The 25,074-nt window shown below is 48.6% G+C and overlaps 1 protein-coding gene across 1 annotated transcript in view; it reads right to left on the bottom strand.

The window, feature by feature from the left end:
• Slc27a2 (solute carrier family 27 member 2) overlaps positions 1-25,074 on the bottom strand; it is a 32,532-nt gene that overhangs the window by 5,331 nt on the left and 2,127 nt on the right. The window contains exons 4-10 of the mRNA XM_010638923.3: positions 25,043-25,068; positions 15,712-15,921; positions 11,769-11,927; positions 9,751-9,875; positions 3,555-3,749; positions 1,254-1,344; positions 389-587 (exon numbers count right to left, since the gene is read on the bottom strand). Coding sequence (XP_010637225.1) covers positions 389-587; positions 1,254-1,344; positions 3,555-3,749; positions 9,751-9,875; positions 11,769-11,927; positions 15,712-15,921; positions 25,043-25,068 — 1,005 coding nt within the window. The remainder of the gene's footprint in view (positions 1-388; positions 588-1,253; positions 1,345-3,554; positions 3,750-9,750; positions 9,876-11,768; positions 11,928-15,711; positions 15,922-25,042; positions 25,069-25,074) is intronic.

Below are 25,074 nucleotides of genomic sequence, written 5' to 3'. Positions count from 1 at the left end.
CCAGGCATCCTGTGGGAAACCACAGGGTCGCAGATGGAAGCTGAGAGGGAGGGAGGAGGGGAGGAGACAAGCCCTGCACCCTTTAGCTCCTCTTCACCCAGATGAACTTGAGTTCACTTGCATCTGATTTTATCTGAAGAGCCACCACCGGAAAGGTGACAATCCCTGCTGTCCCGAGAGTGACCACTGAGAAAGGACAACCAAGAGTAGCTGATGGACATTAAGCTCCAAAATGTGAGAGCCAGGGTTCCTGTCTCGGTCCCGCCTGGTGTGGCTCAGCCCCAGGAAATGCGCCGCTCAAGGCGACACCTGTGCTCTGGGAATCCAGGAGGTGAGGGGAAGTGAGGCCCTGCAGCGCGGATGGAACGGAGCAAGCCGAGCCACCAACCGAAATGTATCTCCCACTCTGTCATGGAAGTAGATGAAACCGTCATGGTCGATCATTAAGAGATCTCCACTGTTGAAGTAGACATCCCCTTTCTTAAAGACGTCTCTCAGTTTCTTCTTCTCTGTCTGGCTCTTTCCTCCGGCGTAGCCATGAAAGGGCGTAAGCTGTGTGATTTTGCTAACCAGCAGTCCAACCTCACCTAACACAGAGGAAAGGAAATTATTACTTTGTGCGCTAGACCTAAGTCAATTTTATCATCAACCGTCTCTTAAAATGGATGACCTGCGAGCCACTGGCTGAAGACAATATTTTTCCATGAACATATTCATGTAGAGCCCACACGTGCACATACATGTCTATCCTATACACATATGCACTGAACATGATTCTGTATGGCCACATGCATGACTATTTCACACCAGCCTCTTACTGAATGATTTATACACATAGCCAGACAAATGCCCTGAAGTTAAAGCCAAAGGTAGAGACCATCTCCTCCTTGGTTTGGTAATCACGACCACCACTCTCTTCCCACAAAACACTCACCTACCTGATCAGGAAGAAGTTGCTAAGGTAGTTGCAAAACTACCATCCTGTTTTTGTTTGTTTTCTTTGGTACCCGGGATCAAACTCGGGACCTTCTGCTTGCAAGGCAGGCAGCGGCACCACTGAACTAAATCCCCGGCTAACCATTCTGTTTTATTTAGCGGTAAAGGAGCCCCTTCTGGCACTTCTGTAACTGTCTTTGAGGGTACTCACACGCACCAGTTTTTTCCCCACTCTGGCAAATAACATGTTGGTCCTTAAACGTCACTTGGTCAAGATAAGGAAAGGCACGGGTTAACTGAACCAAAGTCCACCATACCTCTGGGGACTCTGATGCAAAAGCCGTTCTCATCTCGGACAGGTTCATCTTTCTCCACGTCATATTTAATCAGCTCATAACGCACGACTTTCTGGCAAAATAAAGAGGTATCACTGTGAGTAGAAATCTCTGCAGTTTTATAGACTTTATTAGCTAAAGTGCATAAAGCACACATATCTTAAGTGTTTGGCTTAGCGACAACTTGCATTTGTATAAACCCGCGGAATCGCCACCTCAAGCTGTGAAACATTTTCATTGCACTTTCCTTGACTCCTTTCTTGATGCTGACTGTACGCTGACTTCCGTCGCTCTTAATTTTAAACCTCAAATAAGTGAAGCAAGTGCATGCTTTTAGTTTTGCTTCTTTCACTTGGTATGTGTGTGAATATTCATCTCTCCACATCAGTGTTCGTATTAGTATTTTTGGGTTTTTGTTTTTTAGTTTTAAATTCCTTTTTTGCAGTACTGGGGATTGAACCCAGGGTCTCATTATTCTAGGCAAGAGCTCTACCACTATGTAATCATCTCTACCTCCCGTGACCAATTTTTACTGCTGCCTAATTTTCCCTTTAATAAATGTACAATTTACTTAATCTCCTGTTAATGGGTAAAATATACTATGGCTTATTTATCTTCCTGTTAATAGATACTAGAATGATTTCTGCTTTTAATTATTATAAAGACTGCTAGGAATATTCTTCTTCTTCTTCGTCTTCTTCTTTTTGGTACTGGGGATTGAACTTGGGTCCTTGCGCTTGAGGAATATTCTAATGCATGTATTTTGTGGACATTGTGATTGGGCTTTCAAAATCTTGTATAACTTTATATTCCTATGCTACCATTAGGTACTTCACGCTGCAAGGGACCTGCTGCCCAGTGTTTTTAGGGATCATAGGCAAAATTATTTCAGGCTCTTGAGCATAAAATTATTAAAACTCCATCCTAGGTAATATACAATTAAGTGGCATAAGAATTTATGCCATTGCCTCAGTGCTAGGATTACAAGCGCGCATCACCACACCTGGCTTATCTCTGGCACTTTTTAAAAAGAAAAACTTTTTGTTTTTGAGATAGGGTCTCTAAACCATTACACTTCAAGTCCTACTGCCTCAGCCTAGAGTGTTGGGCTCACAGGTGTGCTCTATCACATTCAGATTTTGTTTCTGTTTTTTTGTTTTTGTTTTTGTTTTTGAGACAGGTTCTTGCTGTGTAGCCCAGGCTGCCCTTGAACTCATGGTAATCCTTCTGCCTCAGTCTCCCAAGTGCTGGGATTATAGGCATGTGCCACCATGCCTGGCCTTGAGTATATTATTTTCTCTGCTAATGGAAAATTGCAAATGTGGCAATCTTTGTATGTAACTGTTAGCCACGACTCATGTATCCATTTCAAATTTGCACCCAAGTCCATTGGATCAAGTAACCAATCATACTCTGTAGTAGGCAGATAACTTCATTAAGAAACAAGGTGTCAACAAATATAGATCTTACTTATTTGCAACAATGTCAAAAATTTCTGGGTGTCTTTAGGAGGTGTAGTAAGAAATATGGCAAATGCGGCTGCCCAGTGCCATCCAACAGAGCAGGTTTGTGAAAACCTGACGGTGTGTCCTCATCCACCTTCTCCAGCCGATCGGGTACCACGTGACCTCTGGCTCTTCCTCCAGCCAAAAGGACCGCAAAGGGTCAACATTGTAATCTACTCAGGACATCGAGACAACCATGCCAGTGCAACTACAGACACTCAGGGAAGAAGATGCCAAGCTACCGCGGAAATTGGCAAGGACAATGGGATGAGCAAGTTGGAAGCCAGGGGAGGACTCTGAGGGGGTTCATGGCAAAGTGTCTTTTACTGTTGTAAGCTAAAAAAATTTCAAGTCACTGTATTTTTCCATCGCACCTTATAAAAAGTGGGTCTTAAGTTTGCACTGCTCCTAAACAACATCTGTGCCAACCTCAGAATGGGGGAGCCCACCGCTCGGGGTGTGGCTGCACCCTCCCAGGGGCCAGGGCCTTGGGAACCGGCAGCCTTGGCTCTATCAGCCCAAGTGTGAAGCACATCAGGGAGACTTCCCGTAACTGCAGGCGGCCAAGGAATAAGGAGTTGTTATTAACGGAGAGTGAGGTGTTTTCAACTGAGATGACCTTTTTGAGGTGATGGTCACAGAGAAAGAGCAAAGCTTTTCTTGGTGACACAGACGGGACACAGCTCTGAAGCTGCCTGCAATTCCGACAGTGGCACTGGCAGGACCCAGCTTTTAAGAAATCCCCGTACTTGGGAAACCATTTTCCAAAACACTTAACTCTTTGCAGGTAGTTCATTCTGCCGACCGCGCCAACCTTCCTCGGGTAATTCAGAAACCCGACGTTGCCTTCTGTGGATGCGTAGAACTCGTAGATCTGTATGTCCCCAAATCTCTTGATAAATTCTCTCCACACATCTCCACGTAAGCCATTGCCCAGGGCCATCCTCACCTTATGGTCCCGGTCGTTTGGTTTCTGTGGTGGGAGGAGAAGAGGGGGCTGAGCTGAAACATCCTGCATTTAGTCATAACTGTACGAATTGTATATTAATAACTGCCTTTATTTTCTACATATTTAATTCCCTTTGGTCCTGCTAAGTTGCTAATTTCCCTGGGCTGGGTTCAGATTTATGATCTCCCTGCCTCAGCCTGTACAGGTGTGAGCCTCTACTCAGCTCAGCTGGCTTCATTTTTCGTGGTTCTCAGACAACACAGGTGCAGCCTTCTCTACCACGGGCAGGTGATGTCTCCTCTCTCTCCAACACGGGCACTGTGTTCTAGCAGCTGGAATTCTGCCTTCCCAACCCAAAGACTTGGTTTGCTCATTTTATCTTTTTAATTTGATTTAAAAAAATTTTTTTAAAGTTGTTAGCACATACAGGTTGTATAGAATGGTTGGTTCTGGTCTGGCATATTCACGTATGTGTGTAACATACTTAGATGATGATTATTTTTTGGGTATTGGGGACTGAACTTGGGTCCTTCCCCTTCGAGGCAGGCAGTGGTACCACTGAACTAAATCCCTGGCCCTACTTTGATCATTTTTACTCCCCGGAACCTCCTTTGTCCTTCTCGCCCCCTTCCCTAAGAGTTTCCCTTGTATGATAAGGTCCTCATTTTGATTTTTAAGGGGCCACGCGAGAAACTTGGACAGAACCAGACTCTGCTAAGCAGGAGCCCATACCCAACAGTATCCGGAACAGTGTGGACTGCTTGGCTGACGGGGTGGTGAGGGTGAATGAGTTACTAGACCAGAGGAGCTGCATGAGTGCCAGAAACGGACACTTTCTATTCAAGAAGGACCTGGGCAACCTTTCTCGCGCTGGACCGACAGCTTCCACTTGGCAGTGAGGAGGGAGAGTGGGAACACAGTCGGGAGAGAGGAGAGAGAGGAGCGGCAATTTGGGGGCCTGAAGCCACACCCCCAGGCACCCCCAGCCGGAAGTCACCAGACCAGTTAGCCCTGAAGAACCAGCAAGACTGTCTCTAAGGGATGGAAGGGAGAGACGAGCAGGAAGCTGGCTCCCATGTGCTCGGGTGGCCTGGGAGGAAGATGCTTTGTTATAAATAAAACCCACAAAGGAAAAGCTATTTGGAGTGTAAGGGCGGGGGAGCTGGAGAGGTGGGGTGAGGGCCGCACTGTCTCCCCAGCCACACGCTGTTGGAGGCCCCAGCGGGTCGGTATGCCCAAACAATGGTAGTTCCAGTGTGGTTTCTACTGTGAGGTGGCTTCTGAGCCCTGGGGGATCGCAGCCTGGTGGAAGACACAGGTAAATATGTATAATTTTAGCTTGCAAATTCTGCAACCTCCTGACCTTCAGGCAGAAAACAATAGAAAGGTGGTAAAAGTGCTAGGTAACTCGGACTCTCCTCTCCCACCCAATGTTAATTAAGTGGGTCTCAGCAGTTGCTCACATCAGGTGTTTTCTGTATTGCTTCCCACCTGACTCACTGTGAAGGGAATCTGGAACATGAGTGCTTTCTATAAAGAATGATTTCAAGAGAGCAGCTGGCAGCACTGAGGAGAGCGGACCGCCGAGGCTGAACAAACGCTGCACTGGTTTCCTGCAGAAGCAGCAGCGGGGCCCGGATGTAGTGGACTCTGGGACAGAGCACGTTCAGGAGCTCTAACGGGACAGGTGGACAGTTCCGGTCACGGATGGCCCCTGAGCTGTCCTGAGGGGACGGTGAGGAGACCGGGCTCTCTAGTCAAGGGTCAGGAGCACTCCTGAGAAGCGCTGTGAACCCGCAGGGGCCTGGGTGCTCTGATGCAAAGGAATCTGTGCTCTGCCTCAGCTCCCTGGCTGGGGCCAGGGGTCACGGAATGGGGGCTCCCTTTCCTATGGCCAAGGACAGATGTGAAGACAGATCCCATGTCTGCTGGTGGGGCCTGCTTTGCCTCTGCCTGTGGCTCTGGTGACCCTGTCACCTCAGGTGTTTCCACTGGGAGCTATCCTTGAGGAATACTTACCTTTCCTTAAAAGTGACCCCTGTCCTCAGTGCTTCCTGTCCCAGGCCTGCGTGAGCAGCTGCAAAGCAGCACCTCTTGTGCAAGCCCAAGACCTGCCTGATGCCCCGAAGGCCAGATACCCTGCAAACTCTGCTCCCTCCTCCTCCAGTGGCCACCTCTCCCCTCCTCCAAGGCCACTACAGCTCCGCACCCTTCACAGGGCCTGGATCTGGGCTTTACAAGCAGCATAATCCCTAAGGGAAAACAGCTGACCTTGGCCAGGAAGCCCTTGGTTTCCCTGTTCTGTAGCTGGTGCATGGCCATGGCCACAGGGTAGGGCTAAGCATGCAGAAGGCACAGGTGCCCCGGATGCGTGGGCAGCTGGCCAGCATCACAGGTGCAGCTGTCACCTGGGGTGGCAGTAGCTGGGCTTAGCATCACAATAACACAGCGTCAGTTTTCAGCACCCAGCTGGGCTCTTATTACCCTGGCCAGGGGATTAAGGCTCTGCACTGGAAATGTTTGGAGACACGAGGAGGAAGTCCTGGAAGCTTCTAAGGTATCTGGTTCTCACCTTTGCTGTGGCTCACTGGTGGCCAAGAGTGGAGTGGGACCCAAGTTCTCCTTTCCTAGAGGAAACAGTGCTTCTCTGCCACCAAAGTCACACCCCACAGGAGCAGGCTTTTGGTCACGGGTCACCTGCTCATTTTCTTTACAAAGGATCAAAGCTTCCAGTCCACATTCTTGCTGAGGCATAACCCTGAGACTTCTGTGCACACTGGGTCCGGGACTGACAAAGGGCAAGAGGACAGGCTGAGGGGGGGCGCGGGGGGCCAGGTGATTAAAGCGAAGGGAACACACGTTGGTGTCAGGCTCTGGCCTGTACAACCTTCCCGAGGTGTCTTGCCCACTCATCTAGACTGTGATCTCAGGCTACCCCTGGGGACGTGGAGCATCAGGAGACTTATAAATGAGCCCAAGACCACAGAGACAGCAATATAGCTGCTGCAAGATTCAAATCCAAACCTATCTGACTTCAGAGTGTCCTTCCTGGGTTTAATTAAAAAAAGAGAAATAAAGAGAGTGAAACATCCAGTTTAAGAATCAGATAGTACTGAAAGACTTTTTTTTTTTTTGATACTGGGGATTGAACTCGGGTCCTTGCACTTGCTAGGCAGGCCATGGAACCACGGAGCTAAATCCCTGGACCCTGAAAGACTCTTAATGAAGAATCCAGTGTCCCTGCCCCTACTGGAGGTGTACACTTTGAACTCTGCTACTGTTTCTTCATATCTTCACATTTTTAAATTAAATACATATATTACTGTCACTCAATCCATCAATTTTAGATTTCCTGCTGTGCTTGATCAGAATTCAATGCCCTCCTGGCCTACTTTTCCAGTGTCCCACATTTTGGATAAAACAACATTCAGCACTCATATTACTTTGCTCATAATGCACTACCAATGAACCAAGTGATATACTGCAAAGAAATTCCTGAACATATTTGCTGTTTTTGGAATGAACTGCCTCCCTGGCTGTTCTCTTCCCCTTGCTAGTTTCTATTTATCTTTCTTCACTCTCCATTAGCTTGAAAGCACAATTTCCCTTAAGAGGAATTTACTATGTGACACACTTTCCTTTTCCCTGTTCCGCTTCATTTTGCTCTCCTGCTCCAGTCTGGACTAACTGCTCTCTAGGGCTGACTCTCCTCTGTCTCTTTCCTGGACACTGTGTCTTTCTGTTTTCATTCTCCTTTTTTTTTTTTTTTTTTTTTTTTTTTTTTTTTTTTTTGAGACTTTGAGTGACATATTCTTATTGCACCCCTGGTTGATACCACAGCTGGGTATAGAATTGAGATAGGTGGTAACTTTTCTTTAGAATCTGAAAGCACCATTCCTTTGTCTTTGTGTTCCTCCTGGCACGGACTACTGTGGGTGATCCCAGTGTTCTTAGAGAATCTCTGTCTCTCTGTCTCTCTCTCTCTCTGCTTCCCCCCCCCTTTCCATCCTTAGATTTCAGTGTGGCTCTCACCTCTGGAATTTTGTCTTCCTCAGCCCTACTGCGTCTGGCCTACTAGCTTTCAGCTTTCTGTACCGTGGAGTTCATGGTTGCAATGTCTTTTAGCTTCTTACACAATGGAGCTGGTGTGTTGTTTCTTGTGTCCCTTGTTTTTGGGTGATTGCAAGAGGCGAAAGATCTTCACCATCTTAGAAAATTCCTGAGGCCATGTTTTTTTTTTAAATTTAACTTTTATAATTTTCTTAGCACATAATATAGAATAATGGGTTTTGCTGTGGCACACTGGCTGATGCATATATTTGATTATTTTCATCTCCTGTGACTCTTTTCCCCTCTCTGTTCTTTTCTGATTCTCTTCCTTGACTCTAATAGTCTACCTTCTACTTTCCTGTCAACTCCTTTTTCTTTCAAAGATTCCTCAAACTGGACATGGTGGCGCATGCTTGTAATCTCAGCACTCAGGACGCTGAGGCAGGAGGACTGCTGTGAGTTTGAGGCCAGCCAATATTTAACTTTCTGAGTCTGGCTTATTTCACTTAATGTGATGGTCTCCAGTTCCATCAGTTTTCCTGAAAGACATGACTTTGTTTTCTTTATGGCTGAGTAATATTCCTTCACGTTTTCCTTACCCACTCGTCTACTGATGGGCATTCAGGCTGAGTCCTCACCTCAGCTACTGTAAATTGTGCTGAGGCCACGTCCTTAACTCCTTCTGCCTGGCACCCTGTCTGTGTTAGCAGAGGCTTCTGAGGCACTGCCTCCCTCATCACCCTCCTGCTGGGGCCTTTTGGGCTGCACTTGTCCTGTGCACAGTGACATCACAGCACAGCAAAGCCCTCATCCCTGGCCACAGCCTCCCATCCCACCCTGCTGCCTGGGTGGCGGAAGCCATCCCTTCAGACGCCTCCCCCGCAAACCTTTCTGACTCCCCACTCCCTCGATGGTTCCTCCTCCTCCAGCCAACGTGCTGCTGCCACAGCCCCCCTGTCCTGTTTCCTGCCGATGCAGGGGACTCAGGCTGGGTGGGACCATGAGGTCACCTTGTGTGGGAGGGAAGGCAGACAACGCGAGTCTGTTCAGCTCTGCAGGGTTCTCCTTCATCTTATACACCCTTCCAAGCAGCATGTCTTTTTCTTGTAGCGCCTAGAAGTGTGTGTGTGTGTGTGTGTGTGTGTGTGTGTGTGTGTGTGTGAGACTGGGGTCTTGGAAAAGCTACAACCTCAGCTGTTGTGTTTCTGAAGACAGGGTCATGCTAAAGTTACTAAGTTACCCATTCTTGAAATTGCAGACCTCCTGCCTCAGCCTCCCGGAGTGCTGGGATTCTGGACCTGCACTTTATACCTAGCTGTTAGAACTCTAGTATATTCCTTTCCCTCCTCTTTCTCCTGTTCCCTTCCACTTTTAGGCCCCTTACTATAGCTTAGTTCCTAAGTGGAGGAAGAAAAACAGTTTCAGCAATTTCTCATTCCAAACAATAACTTTTTCCTAAACGACCTTAATTTATACACCTACCTGGGGATTTATTCATTAAACATCAAGCAGCGTTTCCTGCATGCTTTTGGTATCTGGGAGGACAAGAACACAAGATACGGCCCCTGATCTCAAAAAGTCACAGCCTTGGGAGGAAGGGAGGTAGGAAAAGGCACACAGCTGCCCTGTGAGCTACACGCAGCAGGGACACAGTGGTGCGAGCACAGGGAGCAAGGACTTCAGTCCGAGTGGCTCAAACAGGCTTCATGTATGAGCTGTCGTTTGAGCTGGGCTCTGATGGAGCTTTTTCCTAAGCAGAGAGGGAAGAGGATGCGTTATGCAGTGGGTAAGACATGGAGACAGCAACAGGCCAGAAATAGTAATCATGGCAAAATTAATACTGGCAGTGTGGGCTCAAGCACCTGCTCACAATGAATATGGACTAAACAGTATTTCCAAGTCGGCTGGAGCCTCGCACAGCCCCAAGTCACGGAACCCCCATCCCAACAAGATAATAAAGTGCACGTGGCATTACCGGGGGTGTGTTGCACAAATACCGGAGCAGCTCCCCGATATACTGAATGACAGTCACGTTGTATTTTCTGCAGTCGTCCCAAAACTGGCTGGCTGAAAATTTCTTCCGCAAAACCATTGTCGCACCTACAGCAAAGGCACAGAAAGTGTCAATAAGGGAATGCTCCAGAAGGTCTCATGTTTGTCACTTCTCAGAGGTGGAGGTTTCAAAGTGAATTCTACTCACAAACAAGTGTTGAGTACATAGTATATTCAGTGCACGAAATGAGCAAGATACAGAGGGAGAAAGGGAGGGAAGGGAAGAGAGAGAGAGAGAGAGATTCTTCTTGAGGGTTAGGGTTGAGAAAGGCATACTTTAGAAAAGGAAGGATTTGGGTTATGAATATGGAGAGAGATGAGCGAATTCTCTACCGAGGTGAAGCTTGAGCCACGCCCAGTGATCTGGAAGGTGCTGGGGCAGCCAAGGCTGTGGCTGGGCCTGAGGCTGGGGAGAGGGTGGGTGCCGCGGGAGATGCACTCAGGGAAGCAGTTAGGGTGCGGTCTGGAGAGTCTGGAAGGGCCAAGGTCTCCAGCAGGTGGAGGGTGGTCTCTGATGCATGAGGCAGACAGGATGGTGGCTCCCCAGATGTCCGCACCCCAATCCCAGAGCCAGCGAATATGCTGTCTTCCTCGGCAGGAGGACTGCCTAAAGGTCTCAAGATAGGAAGATCATTCCATCTGGATGCGCCCAATGGGGTCACAGGGTGCCGAAGGAGGGGGACTTCCATCACCACGGCAGGAACTGAGGAAATCCACGAGGTCTGAAGCTACTGAGTTCACGTTAATTGTTATAGCAGCAATGGGAAGCTAATACAGTGGGGTAAAAAATAACCTCACATTCAACTGAACGATAGGCATTCGAGTAAAAGTGAATTTCAAAACTTTTCAAAATAGTTTTTCATGTCATTGGTTTATTTTTCCTCCTAAGTACATGAAGACCAATGTTTTAGAAGGGAGTATTTTTCCCCCTTAAATATCACCCTCTTCTTCAGCGAGTATTTTCGGGGCTGCAGTCTGTACCCTTGGAGGTGCAGCTCTAGCCCAGGCCCGGCGGTGCCGACCCAACGCTGAGCTGGGTACTTTAGAGCTGGCCCTTCTCTGCGCGGGAGGAAGCAGAGCTCAGACCGCCGGCGGTGCAGGAAATGAGCACGGCCGGGTGGTTAAACACGGAAGGTTTGTGGCTCGCGGTTCTCCGGGCTCCGAAGTTCAGACTCCAAGTGCCAGCCAGTCCCGGGTCTGGAAGGACATCTGGGAGAGGCTATCCTCCCCTGCCAGCTCTCTCTCATTAGGACACTCATCCTGGGCTTCAGAGCCCTGTGTTCGGGACCAGAGACCTCCCGAGTGTCCTCCGGCGTCACTGCGCCGGGGTTTAGACAGCCCGGGCACACACGTGGGAGTGCGTGTGCCTGTGTGTGCACATCTCATTTTGAGCAGGGGTGTGTCCACCTTTTTAATGTCTGTTTAAAATGAAACGTCACACGGGAGAACAGGTTAAGGTTTCTGGCTTGTTCAGAGAGTTGGCGAGAGCTCCCGGGAAGGGGCGGCTATGGGTCAGCACCCGTGTGCGCCAAGGCGGCATAAATCCCCGGAGGGAGCGGGCTGGCGACTCCCGCTTATGGGGGGTCTGAGGAGAGGGAGGACGGGGCCGGCCAAGTAACCCGACAGGGGCAGAGGGGCCTGGGGAGGTGAAGCTCCTCCCTGACGCCGTGGGGACCGCGTGTGAGTTTCTGAAGTGGGAAGTGGCTCCGGGAATGAGTTCCAGCCTCTGAGAATCCGCCGTCTACCTCGGGGGAAGGCGTACACTGTTTTAAAGAAGTTTCTCTCTTGATATCCCGAAAAATGATCACATCATAGGATCAAAAAAAGCAGGGATGAAAAAGGGAATTTATTTCGGACGCCGGACTCGCCTGCATGGCAGCCAAACGGCCCTGCTCCTAGGGAGGAAAAAGCCCGCTGGGGAAGCGGCCGAGCTCTGCTCACCGGACACGATGCAGCCGTGCAAGCCGACCAGGAGCGCGGCGCTGTGGTACAGGGGCAGCGAGGTATAGACCACGTCGTCGCTCCGCAAGCCGCTGGCCATGCTGATCCCAGTTCCGTACCAGATGCGGTGGTGGTTGATGGTCGCAGCCTTGGGGAGACCTGGGCGGACACGGAGAGGAGGCGCCGGTGAGCCGGACGGGCCGCTGCCAGCGCAGGCAGCTTCGCCATGGGCCTGGAGCTCTGAGCCCGGGCAGCAAACTCTCTCGGCTTTCTGGGACCCGCGGTCACAGTGGCAAGGGCTCAGCCCTGTCGCCGCGGCCCAAAGCAGCCACGCACACGCGAGGCGGGAAGCCCGGCTGTTTCCATAAATGATTTACAAACCCGGGTCAGGGCCCGCTTTTGGTCCTCGGCCCACAGCTTGCCGAGTGCTCTCACAGCTGCTAACGACTGCAGAGTAGGCGGGAAAGAGACGATGCAGGCTGAGTTTCTGCCGTGTGCCACCACTCGGCAAGACATTTTCAAAATTTCATTTAACTTTCACATCGAATTTAAGCGATAAATAGAATATCCTCCAGTCCTCAGATGAGAAGGGTAACATGGCAAGACATTAGTACTTTAGAGAATAAATACCCCATCCATCCAGTGACCTTCTCTCATAGCCGCTTTTACTAATCTCTTACCGTTCTGGGGTTTCCTTATATAGATACAGGCAAATACGAACCCTGGCTCATCTGCGTTTTCCTTTTCCGTGAAAATTTATCTAAGCGCCCGTCTGCACTTTTTTCTCGGCCTCAGTCTTTCTTGGATATCTGGCTGTGCTGAACACTGTTGTCCGTTCATTCATTTCTCTGCTGCCTCACATCCTTTATATGAAAATGTCATAACCGACAGGCTGCGCCTTTTGCTACTTTGAATGGCGCAGTGGTGAACCACACCCATATGGGGCGAGGCTCCTGGCGGAGGACTCAAGCCCGTTGTGCAGACAGGTGACGGCCACACTGTCAGCGCTAAGGGCTGTCCCCGCTCCCCACCCTCCTGTCAGTACCCCAAAGTGTGGCCAGCAGATGCTCTCCAAGGCTGGCAGTCTTGCCAATCTGAAAAATGGTATCTCAGTGTGGTTTCCGTGCACTGGCTTAAACGCATTTGCATTTTCTCAGCGATAATGTACATCAGTTTTTTGGCTAAGACTTTCCACGGAAAGTACAGGCTTATGTTGTTCCCCACGGGCGACAATCAGTTCGGCTGGACCGGGGCTGGGCTGGGCTGAAGACTGGAGAGGCGCCGTGAAGAGGAGCAGATCTGGGCTGCTCAGACCCCTCCGTCCTCAGCAGGACCGCGGTCAGCTACTGCCCACAGAGGAGATCTGCTAGCAGGCAAAGCAGGACCGCCAGTGAGGCACCGTCCCCGTAAAGGCCAGTGCCCCCGAGCTGAGATTAATGCCCTATTCTACACTAACATTAAGAAGTAGAAGAAAGCATCAATAAATCAATTGTGCTCACCTTGGAAAAGAACCCTTCAACTAGTGAAAGCTTTGAATTACCTTTTTTTTAAAAAAAGAAATACTCGCCTGTGGTTTTGAAGTACTTCCAGAACTTTTCTAACTTAAGATTATATATTAGTGGATACATCAGAATGTTCAAGAACTATTATATAATTCTGTGCTAAAGAAGTCTCTGAGTGACAAGAAAAACATTTTTGTTCTCCCGTTGTTTAAATGAGCTAATTAATGTTTACAAGAGAAACTTAGTGAATGTTTTACAGATAAGGAAAAAATAAACATGAATTCCACTGTCTTCCAATCAAATATGCTGTAAATCAGAACCATTTTTCTTCCCTAAACTGGCGCTTTCGTTTTCTTGCCAAACACAGACTGAAGTCCTGCAGCTACCTGCTCAGTATGGGGGCCAGAACTTCCTCATCAGGAACCAAAAGCTCGCTTTTCTCCATTATTCCCTGAACAATTACTTCCTAAATAAAGCTTAAAATTTAGTTTTACCATTCTATGAAAAAAAAATGAAGATAAAAAATCCCACCTATTAAGGAAACACCTACTCCTGGTAGAAGCAGTCACTTAAGTCACTGACTTTTCCGCCGGCACAGTAAAGCATAACTTCTTTTTTTGTGGTATTGTGGATTGAGCTCAAGGACTTTGCACCGAGTGACATCCTCAGCCCATTTTATTTTCTATTTTGAGACAGGGTCTTGCTATGCCACTAGATAGCCCAAACTGGGCTTCAGCGTGTGATCCTCCTGCCTCAGCCTCCCAGAGGGCAGTGATGACAGGTGGGCACCACCACGCCTGGCTAGCAATGTATAATTTCTGACAAACAAAACAGTGATAGACACGATGCTTTTAGGCACCAGCTTACTACGTCAGTCCCTGCTCCCCCTCCTCATGAACTGGATGGAAACAGTGCTGGAGGAGGGTAAGGAGGCCAGCACTCATGTTAGACTCAGTCACTGCAAGCTCAGTGGGTGCTGGGGGCCCAGGGAAGCCGAGGAAAGAGCTCCTGTTGCTGAGGCGTTGAGATCAAATGCTCAGTGGAACCTCCATAATGTTTATTTCATAAGGAGATGGCAGGCACACACTACCTGTTTAACTTACACGAACATTTGAATCAAAAGAGACAAAAGACTCATAAAATATCCACTTTCCCAGTATTCATCATCACAGCCAGCACGCTGGGGATGGCTTCCTGCCCTGCCCTGGCTCCACATTCTCACATTGGGCAGCATTTTCCGGCCCTAGAGTAGTGAGACCATGAACTTCTGCGCCCCAAATTAACCAGGGGCACTGCCACCCCACCAGCACTGTTGACTGTGCGAGCCGTGCTGTCACCCTACAGGGCGAACCCTGGCACTCGGCAAGGGAAGCTCTTAACCCTTCCGCTGGTTCCTGAAGCTGTCAGGTGGGAACACAGCACTGGCCTCAAGGGTGGTGGGGGAACCGAACGAACAGACGCTGCGAAGCTCCTAGGACAGGGCGGCAAACCCGGGGCCCGCGTGTGGTTTCTCTCTGAAGACAAAAGATGTTAATGTAGGAGCTGTTTTCTTCTAAACCCAAACCTCAGTATTCAGGTTTAATGGTCGTGTTGGCGCTGTGTGATAAATAAGTGGGTTTGGGCTGCAGATTGGGTGCCCGTCTCTAAAAGGTTTGCCACCGCTGTCCGAGGAGAAGGGCTCCTCCGCGTGGTCCTCACTGTCACTTGCTCCACACAGCAGTGCTCCCACAATGCTGCGAACGGGCAGGGCTTTTCCCCGGTGCCTCCTGAGATGACGGCTCAGTCGGAAGGTGGTCGGGTTAAGTGAAATACTGTATTTTATCTGTGCACCGAGCAGTTCTGAGTCACTGCTGCATGGGAAAACGGGTCAAAATGTTTGTATAAATATCTCCCCTGGCTGTGCTCTGGTGCTGCATGTGTAAATGACCATACATCAGCATGGATTCTGGGTATAATATAATCAGAATGCAACAGATTCATTCAGGGCCAAATCTCCTCTGGCACCCTATTTTTGTAGGCTTTTTGGTGGTACTGGGGATTGAATCTGTGCTCTACCACCGAGCTACATCCTTATTTATTTATTTATTTATTTTACTTCGAGACAAGGTCTTCCTAAACTGCCAGGCTGGCCTTGAACTTGCGGTCCTCCTGCCTCAGCCTCCCGATCACAGGTGTGCACTGCCGCACCAGGCTGTGGTTCTGGTTCACTCCTTTATCTGTTCTATATGGGCTGTGGGGAAGTATGTGTAGCTGGGAAAAGCCCCAATGACATCATATGCAATGAAATAAGATCAGTTCTCACGGCCAAGGAGCTAAATCCCCTGAAATAGTAGTTGCCAGATAAGTTTTGCCAAAGAAAGAGAATATTTAAACACCTAAGCCAACACGTAACTCCTTCAGAACAGGTCCATTTCTTTGTAAAGCCTGTCTTTACTTTTTACCTGTGGTTCCAGAAGTGTAGATGTACAAGGCGGGAGTAGAGAAGGTGACGTCTGACCTCCAGGACTCCGGGACAGGGTCCGATGACGCTTCATCCACCTTGTCCAGGAGCGAGCTGACCCCTTCGGTGTGGGAAGTCCTGCTTGTGTAGTAGACGGACACCCCACCTTCCTTCAGGCTTGGGAGCACCTCTTCTACAGCACCTTGGAGCTCTTCATGTAACGAAAATCCAAACGAACGCATCAGCCCCTTAAGTTTAGCGTGACAAGTTTCATGATGTGTGCACAGAAAACAGTGATGCTCAGAACAGTGTGTTTTATTTTATTTTATGGTTGGTACTGGGGATCAAATGAGCTGTGGATCTTGCACTTGCAAGGCAGGTGGCAGCACCACTGAGCCAAATCCCCGGCCCTCAGTGGATCTTTTAACATGGAATTTGCTGCATTTGGGAACAAACCGCAAGATTCCAGCGTTTGAGGGAAGGCAGGCTGAATTTTGTGGGTTTCATAAGCAAGGCAAGGGGAGGGGTTGAGTGAAACCTGTCCTTCCAAGGGTGAGTTCATACTACTAGATATGTGGATAAAAATCAAGGCACAAAAGTGCATACCTTATGTGCGTAACTGGTACATAACTAAAATTAAACCGGAAATGAATTTAGCTATGCCTAATATGTGTCCCACAGAACCAAAGATTTTAAAAAAGGAAAATTTTAAGAAAAAGCAGAAGTTGAAAAAAAGGAGGCATACCAACCAGCAACAATGTGAGAAGCCAGATTTGTAGAACAACACGAAAAAAATTTTTTTAACACATCAACAACACATAGTTCCATTAGGAAGGTTTAGCTGACAGGAAACGTTAAGTCTAAATTTCATAAGCCCTTTGATTTAGAGAAAACTGGTTCATCAGCTGTGTTTTGCAAACTGTAGGTCACAAGATAGTGGTGTGTTACGATTGTTTAAACTGACCAGTATTACCACAAATTTACACAGAATGAAGCAGACATTTTCAGATGACAGCCAACAGGAGGAGCAAAGTATTAATTTTTAAATTTTGCTTTAGTTCCGTGAGTGTGTAGGTACTGGGTCACACACAGACTGATTTCATACTGGGTCAGGCAAAAAATCATTTTCAAAGTTCTGTTTTAATATACAGACCCCATTTTCTATTTACTACCTGGATTTTTTGCACCCTTAATCCAGAGGTGGGACTCCTTTGAATTGTACTTTTCTCGACTTGTAATAACCGCAGTGAACATGCTTTTTCCAAACAGGGAAGTGACTCAGGACCCCAGGAATCGCTGTGGGGAGGCAAGACCTGGTTCCTCGGCCCTGTGCTTTTCCGGAAGTTTGCATGTAGTGACTCTATCAGGACGGGAAGGGTCCCTGGGACAGAGACGCATTTCGATTTTTAACATGCTTGGCACCCAAGTGCTGGGTAGGAATAAGTCAAACCGTGCCAAACGGTCTCTAATGGAAACCAACAGGCTCTGAAGCCAGCTACTTAGGGCCCACACTTTCAACTTTGTTTTTAATCAGCAGTTTCTTTTTCCAATCATCTCTCATCACTGAAAGGTGTGCTTCTCCTCTTGCTTTGGAGCTCACTCCGGTCTCACTGTCCCCACCCCCGCAGTCATTACAGGCGCTTTTCATTGCCTGGGTTAGTGGCATTGCCGTCCACTCTTGAGAACACAAAGCACCCCCGCCCGGAGGGTTGGACAGGTTCATTCTAGAGGGGGAGATGCAGGGGCGACAGGAATAGGGTTACAGTCACCGCAGAGCCCGCGACTGCCCTGCCACCGACTTCCCTTTCTGGCTGGGGTTTTCTCCCAGTTCCCAGCTGGTTCTCATTCTTGGACTTTTCCTCCCCCCACCCCGCCCCCTGCTCCAGGAGCCTTCTTTTACGTCCTCTACTATTTTAGATTTTTTTTTAAAAATTAATTTTTATTAGTCCATGTTTGCATGATGACCTCCGTTGCGGGGAGGTGAAATGGGTACATAACACACCTTAATTCTATGTCCCTTCCGTCCGCTCTGTGCTTGGAGGTCCTCAGCACTTTGGAAAGCTTCACAAAGATCTCTGTCACAGAAACGCCAGACTCAGGTCTTCCCCGGGCCGAAGACCTTTCTGCTAAGCTCCAGCTTCCTGGGCCCAGTTCTGGAGCCGCCCTCGCACCTCCCCTGGCAACAGGCAGAATCCACTGCCCTGCTCCGAAGTCCCCAGGGCCGTCCCAGTCCCCGCCGGCCCTTCCCACGCTGTCTCCCATGCCTCTCAGCCCTCCTCTACCCCCGCAGGTCCCTCACAACCTCTGTCCAGACCGTTTCTTTGGCTGTGATGTCCTCTGCCCGCCCCCGCCACCGGGGAGATGCTTGCTGGTCCTTCAAGGCTCAGCCTAGGGCCAGTTCTGTTCTGTGGCTTCGCTTTCTCTGTGGAATTAGCTGCTTTCTGCTTTGGCCCCTGCAGGGGTCTGAACGTGTGCCTACCAGGTACTCAAAACACCGTGCTCCTCTTCTGTTACACAGGGGACCTCTGAGACTGAGGGACCCTAACATAATCGCTACTGCCCCCCTAATAATAGATGAGTGCTCCATAAACCTTTCTCTCTTTTCTTTCCTTCCCTTTGTTCTTCTTCTCTCCTTCTTTCCGCCCTCCCTCTTTCTGTTCTCCTTTTCCCTTCTTCCCTTCTCTCATGGGCTGGGTCTTGCACACGCTTCTCAAGCACTTTACATCGGAACTACACTCCCAGCCCTCAGTGAATGTTTATAATTGAAAGAATCTGCACAAAGTATTATTGAATTACTGTGGAAGAGACACAGAAAAAAAGTGAGAGCCCCGTATTTCAGGGATTCAGACCTTAAGCAGTAGTACGAGTTGACCAATTCACAGAAAATTAAATATAAATATAAAATGAAATCATTTCTGTGGCTCAGGTTGCCTTGCACACAGTCAGGGCCCCTTTTCTGAGGGGGAAGCCATTGTCCCTGCCAATACAATTCATCTCCTCCAGGCTGTGGTGCAGATTTTTTTTTTTTTTTTGTACAGGGGCTCACACTCAGGACCTCATGCTTGCCTGGCAGGCGCGGCCCTGCTGAGCTACATCCCTGGCCCTGTGGTGCAGAGATTATTTGGGCATTGGACTTGAGCTTCTGTAGCTTTTCTATTGTATCAGACGCATCACATCGGAGGAGCCTTTCCAAATGACGACAAACACAAAACACAAAGTGGTGCTCACACAGCCCCTGGGGACAGTGTGAAAGCAGCTCTCACAATGACACCTGTCACTGACTGTGACTGTCACTGGCAGTGTGGAACAACAGTATTTAGTGACCCCTTGTGTGGTCTGCACCATGGCACAATGCACACCAGAATTCTTTTCAAATAGACCATGTACAGTTCCTTCCCACACAAAGCAAAGCACTTCAGGTCAAAAAAATATGTTGGTAGGGCCGGGGATGTAGCTCAGTGGTTCCACCGCCTTCCTCGCAAGCACAAGGATCTGAGTTTGATCCCCAGTACCAAAAATAAATAAATAAAAAGAATTACATATTCATTAAAAAAAGAATGTTGAAGGTTAAATTCCAGTGGGAGTGAGGAAAAGCTTACCAGCGAAACATCTACTCCTCTGACAATTATGTAAATAAATAATTTACTTGATATTATTTTTCATTACCCTTGGTTAAGGTTTTTGTTTATGTGAACTGGTTTTCTAAAAGGCCCTGGAACTAAGGGTTGCCAGGTCATGTCAGGTCCCACCAGGCCTTACATAACTGTTCACATTTGACCTCCACGAGCAACCACATCCCCTCTCACCAAGTATTTCTGTCCGTCCTTCTCAGGCTGTGGGGATGGAGGTCTTTTTCAGATAATGGCTGCTTACACTCATTCCACACAGTAATCTGGACTCTGTCTGTCATAAAGAATCCACTTGTCAAGAACAGGCTTTTGCAAGGAAAGTTCATTCCAGTGCACAGGGACTAGAATCAGGATTCTTGCAGCTGGCTGGGAAAAGCCAAGTTTATCACAACCGTGTGTGGATGGGCTGACCATGGGGGAGAGAGGGGCAGCTGGCTGGGAGAGGTTTCACCCATGGGTAGATGGGCTGACACCAGGGCAGAGACATCAGCAGCTAACTGGGAAAGGAATCAGGGTTATGTAGGTACTGAAGGGGCCAAGGGATAACGTGGGGTGAAATATTCATGACTTGGACGCCCAAGGACACTCTCTCAGATGTGTAGACAATCACTGGACTTCTTGGTGCCAGGGGGTTGTATACTACATTTTAAGTCCATTTGCCCTATTTACCAAGAGCTGCTGTTGTTTGCTAGAAGCAGCCTGTTTTCTTTGACCCATCTGTTTGTGAAGGACTCCAGTCAGACCTGATGCTATTCTTCTTCAGATTTAATAACATTGAGAGCTGATTCAGAATGTTTTGTTCTCATCTCTTTACTGCTTTCTCGAGTCTACAGGGAATGGACTTTGTTCCCACATGCTAGCGATGTGCCAGCTTATTCTTGGAGATGTACAGTCAGTCACACCCTTGCAACTTTTAGTTATGAGAGCAAGGAGAGGAGAAAAGTATTTGGGAACATCTTGAAGCAAGCTCCCATTCGGACCCTGGGGCCCTGGGCTGTAATTATCACTTGGTATCTGAGCTTCCGCCCTCCAGCTTCTACCGAGCCGTCCACCATGCCATTTACAGGTCCCAGTGTGGCCCCAGCCCATTCTGTGCTCACCACCCATCCTCTTTTTCATGAAGACCCGGTGGGACCAGCTCTTTCCTAGTCAGTCCACTGTTGGGGGCTGGACAGCAGGAGGACCCTCAGGAGGTCAGTCAGTGCGTGCCAAGGTGAGGCAGACCCGGGGAGATTAACTTAAATTGGATTTTCTCACATCAGGAGATATTTTATTTTATTATGTCTTTTTTTGTGCCCTCATACCCAAGAAAACTGGCCGAAAGGGCAGAACCCACTGATCCAACGAATAGTTGCCTGTCTACTGTGTGCTTGGTGTTAGGCAAAAAGGAGGGAGAGAGTTCAGTGGAAAGGAGATCTATCTATGCAGGGAAGCCCCTCTGTGTATTGTGAGGCTGGGGTCCTCCTCCCGCCTGGAGCACCCTGGCCTCCTGCATGTGTCCTGCTCCATCCTCAGTGTGCCCACTGACTCTCAACACACTTGTCCCATTCTCCTGGGAGGCACAGTCACCTGTACATGTGGCTTAGGTCTTTTACTGGCCCCTGAGATCCTTGAATCAACTCATCTCTGTATCTCCCCAGGCCACCAGTGCAACAAAAGTCTATATGATAACAGCCACCATGCCCGGCAGGACTAGAGTTATCCTCAAACACTAGTTTCATAATGAAGTTCTTTTGTTGGGGATCTTTTAATGATGGATTTTTGAAAGTGACTGGAAGCATTTTCCTCTGTTACATTGTTCAAAGAAGGTCCAGTTTTGTTTTGTTTTTGCAATCTTGCAAAGTTAGGTCAAAGCTAATCTGGACCTGGACCACTCTGTAATCTCTGGGTGTTCTTTCTTTTTTTTTTTTGGTACTGGGGATCGAACTCGGGTCCTTGCACTTGCAAGGCAGGCCACCGAACCACTGAGCTAAATCCCCAGCCCTGTTCTTTCAATAGTGCAGCTTTCACCTTCATGAAAGCCTTATAGCTGCATTGGGCATGCCTCACAGGGCTATGCTGAGCCAGGCCAGGGAGCTGATGAAGGGGTGCTTGGGAGACCTGTGTTGCCTTCCCAGGGCAGAGTTAGTTTAGCAATGACTTTGGTGAAAGCATAAATGGAAATAGATTAGCCCACTTTTTCAAGCCCCATTTGTGTGATTTTACAAAATCCAAGGCGTGAAATTAAATACACTTCCCTGTTCTACGCATATTGCACACTTGAGAAACGGTGGGAAAAACAACTGGCCCAGCAAGTTGGCTTGCGTCACCTACAACACTGATTCAGACCCTAACCCTGGGGGTGACCGTCCCAGGTGACTACTTAGGGAGTAGTCACCTCTTCACTATAGGGAGGGTCCCTGAGACGTACCATATTTTCCAAGAGACGAGATTTCTCTTTGGTTCAGGGAAGTATTTATGAGCCTCGACTTTCTGTATATAACATCAAGTTGGAAGGTGTACGTGGGTCCTGAAATTTCTGACAGGACTGAGTCCTTTAAGCCTCAAGAACACTTTCCAAAAGTCATGACAACTGGATCAATCCTCCTGATAAATGTCACCATGCTGGTCTTCTACATAGAAATACTCCAGAATCTGACACACACACACACACACGCACACACACACGCACGCGCGTGCACGTGCACCCACGTGCTCTTAAGTCCTATGGCTGAAATTCATCTTCATGAACCAACCAGGTTCAGATGGTTGATAGAATAAATAATGCCCTGGAAATGAGAAAAAAAATCTGGGTTTTGTTCTCAGCAAACCACTGCAGATCCTGCATTGGCTTTACCCCTCTAGGTCTTTGTTTGCTCAGCTGTAAAACAAGTGGAAGCCGATGGATTTTCAAAGCCTGCTCCTCAGACCACTGGCTTCACATTCATATGGGGCTGAGGGGCTGCTTCTTGGGGTCCCACACGAGACCTACGAAAGCAGCATTCTGAGACAGCATTCAGATACCTGTTTTATATAATGATGGATTTTCTGCTCATTAAAGTTTTTCCTAAGCTTTTTTTTTTTTTGCAAGCAAAAAATATTCATTTAAAGTTGTAAGGCTACAGAATTAGAGTAACCCTAAGATCTCTTCCAACTCCAAAGCATCCTAGGAATCAGCTCACTTGACACATTTCCACACAGGGCTATCTCCTAAGTACATGACTATGGACTCTGTCCTCTCTGGATAGTAACTGTTCCAGGTCAGAGTGCACTGTGCACAAAGGTATCTGAGGGATGTGGAAAAAAAAAAAGTGTTTTTCAAATGTACAGCTTCTCTCAAAGGTTAGTTTGCATATTTCCTCATGGGTTCATCTCCTGGACAAAGCAACTTTGGACTCTGTGTTGCTTTTTTTTTCAGTGCACTGCTTTAGGTTCAAGTGTGATCCTGCAGCATGTGCAAATGTTGTCTCAGTGATTTAGAAAAATAAAAAAAAGAGTTTAAAAAATGGGTGGCCTTTCTCAAAGAGCAGCTAAGTGCAAAGCGTGCTTGATAGAGGTCCCCTTGAAAGTCGGACTCAGTGTAGAATACACGGGTGTCACACTCTCCACACTCATGGGACACTTTAGGGGACAGGACTGTTGCCTGGACCAGAGGTATAGTTTGCGAATTCCTGATCCAAATATCGGAAGCACTTCAAAAACCTGAACTTTTAAGTGTCAACATGATGCTACCCAAGAAGAGATTTACACCAGGAAACCCCATTTCATGCACAAAATTATTAACTATGTTGCAAAAAACTAGCCTGTGTACATAAATGCATAAAAAATTAAACAAAATTCGTGATTAGACTCGGGATCCAATTCCCAATATCCCCAAATTCATGGCCAAATGTTCCCAAATCTAAAAAATTTGAAACCCATCCAAAACACTTCTGGGTCTAAGCTCCTCAGATAAGGGATACTCAGCCTTGTCTCCAGTTGTACTTTATTACAGAACCAGACGTTACTTGGGTCATTTAATTCTGAGCTTTTCGCCAGCCGACTCCAGGCCCTTGGAAGTCACCCGAAGGCGAGTGTGCTAACTTGTGGGATCACTGAGGTGCTAATGTTTCAGCACCTCCAGGAGTGGTACAAAGATCACTGAGTAGTAGTAGCACTTACAACTTCCCACTGAGGAAGCTGGTAGAATGACAGGCTCCAGGAAGGTCTTCCTGTTACTAAGTCCTGCAGCTTTCTTTCCCCCAGGCAACTACAAGCTGTTGGGAATTTTCCCCTAAGGACCTTGCCCCTCAAATAATTTGGCTGTCTCTAAAATTATCATTTCCTTCCCAATTTTTATATGAGGCCTACAATGACAGGATTATTTATTTCACGCCACATGAAACAGAGGCGGAAGCTTCCTGGCTTCTCCCGCGTGAATCGACATTTCATCTTTCTGCAGCACTAGGCCAAGGGCTTGTTCTGCCTTTGTTTACTCAGCTATGTAATGCAGAGCTGACCAGAGGGGTGCTGATCTTTCCCAGCTCTAAGACCTCACCTCACTAGGAGAGGACACAGGCTTTGAAGTTGGACAGACCTAGTGTGGAACCCTAAGCCTCTGGCTGCTCAGTTGTACCAATGGTTAGGTAGGTAATGATGTGTATTCTGGGCAGTAAAAGCATCACTGCAGGGCTCCTCACAGAAGGGTATTCCCAAAAGGTGGGGCTGCCTGGCTCCCTCTGCTGTCTCTCCCTCCACTTCTGTCAAGAGAAGCAACCCTTGATCCAGAGACGAGCTGGGGGAGGGGAAGTGTCTAGTTCAGGCACAAGCTGTTTGGAGGGGACACCATCAGCCCGGGAGAACGGTTTCTTCCTGGCCCAGGACCCCTTGAGCATGACGTTATCGATTCGGGTCAGGTTGAAATGTGGCAGAAGGTAACACGGGTCCCTTGCTACAGGTACAGAGGGGGCTCACCAGGGCACCCCAGCAGATCCCGAAGTCTCCTCCTTGGGCACGGGGTGGGGGCACCTGCTCTCTGCAGCGAGAAGCCAGGAATGCTAGCAGCGCTGGGAGCTGGACGAAATCCTGAAGACATTCTCGCGAAAGGAGGGCTACAACTTGACTTTCCCACCATGACACGGCCCATCGGTCGTAGGGTGAGGACGTGCATCTGTGCTCAGGTCTGCACGTTAGCGCGGGTGTGTGGACAGGTGACAAGAGAGGACTTTGGAGACGGCCGCTCTGCTACCCAGCCCGTGAGGCTTCAGCTCTCTGGGCCTCTGGGACACGTGGAAAGCCCACCTGCTGGGTTAAAAAGCTACACTGCAATCACAGCGGGCCTTCCCTGTCCTGGCTTTCAGCCTCTGCGGATTCAACCAAGCCTGGGGAGAAAATACCAGGAGAAAGAAATGGCGACTGTGTCCAATGAACCCAGGCTATTTTTCTTGTCCTATTTCCTAAACAACACAGTGCCAGCCCTTTACACTTAGGAGCCGTTACAAGTCATGGAGAGTTGCTGCAAGGCGTAGAGTGGGTAGGACTCGCTTGGGGCGTGCACAGTCGTGCCCCCTGGGGTCCCGCACCCTGTCCCTCCTCCCGCACGGAGCAACGCGGGGGTGGGGGAATGGGGTGCTCAGCACGACCTGCAGGCGATGATAGCCACCATCCATCAGCTTGGCGAGAACCCAGTGCCACCCCGGTCCGCCACCCTGAGCCCGCCCCGTTCCAGGGCAGGGCCCGGCTCACCTGGGGAGGCCAGCAGCACCCTGGAGCTGCAG

Source organism: Fukomys damarensis, unplaced genomic scaffold (genome assembly GCF_012274545.1).
Source record: "Fukomys damarensis isolate Sample0158 unplaced genomic scaffold, DMR_v1.0_HiC HiC_scaffold_17, whole genome shotgun sequence".
Lineage (NCBI taxonomy): Eukaryota > Metazoa > Chordata > Mammalia > Rodentia > Bathyergidae > Fukomys > Fukomys damarensis.
This window is presented reverse-complemented; position numbering and strand designations above follow the sequence as displayed.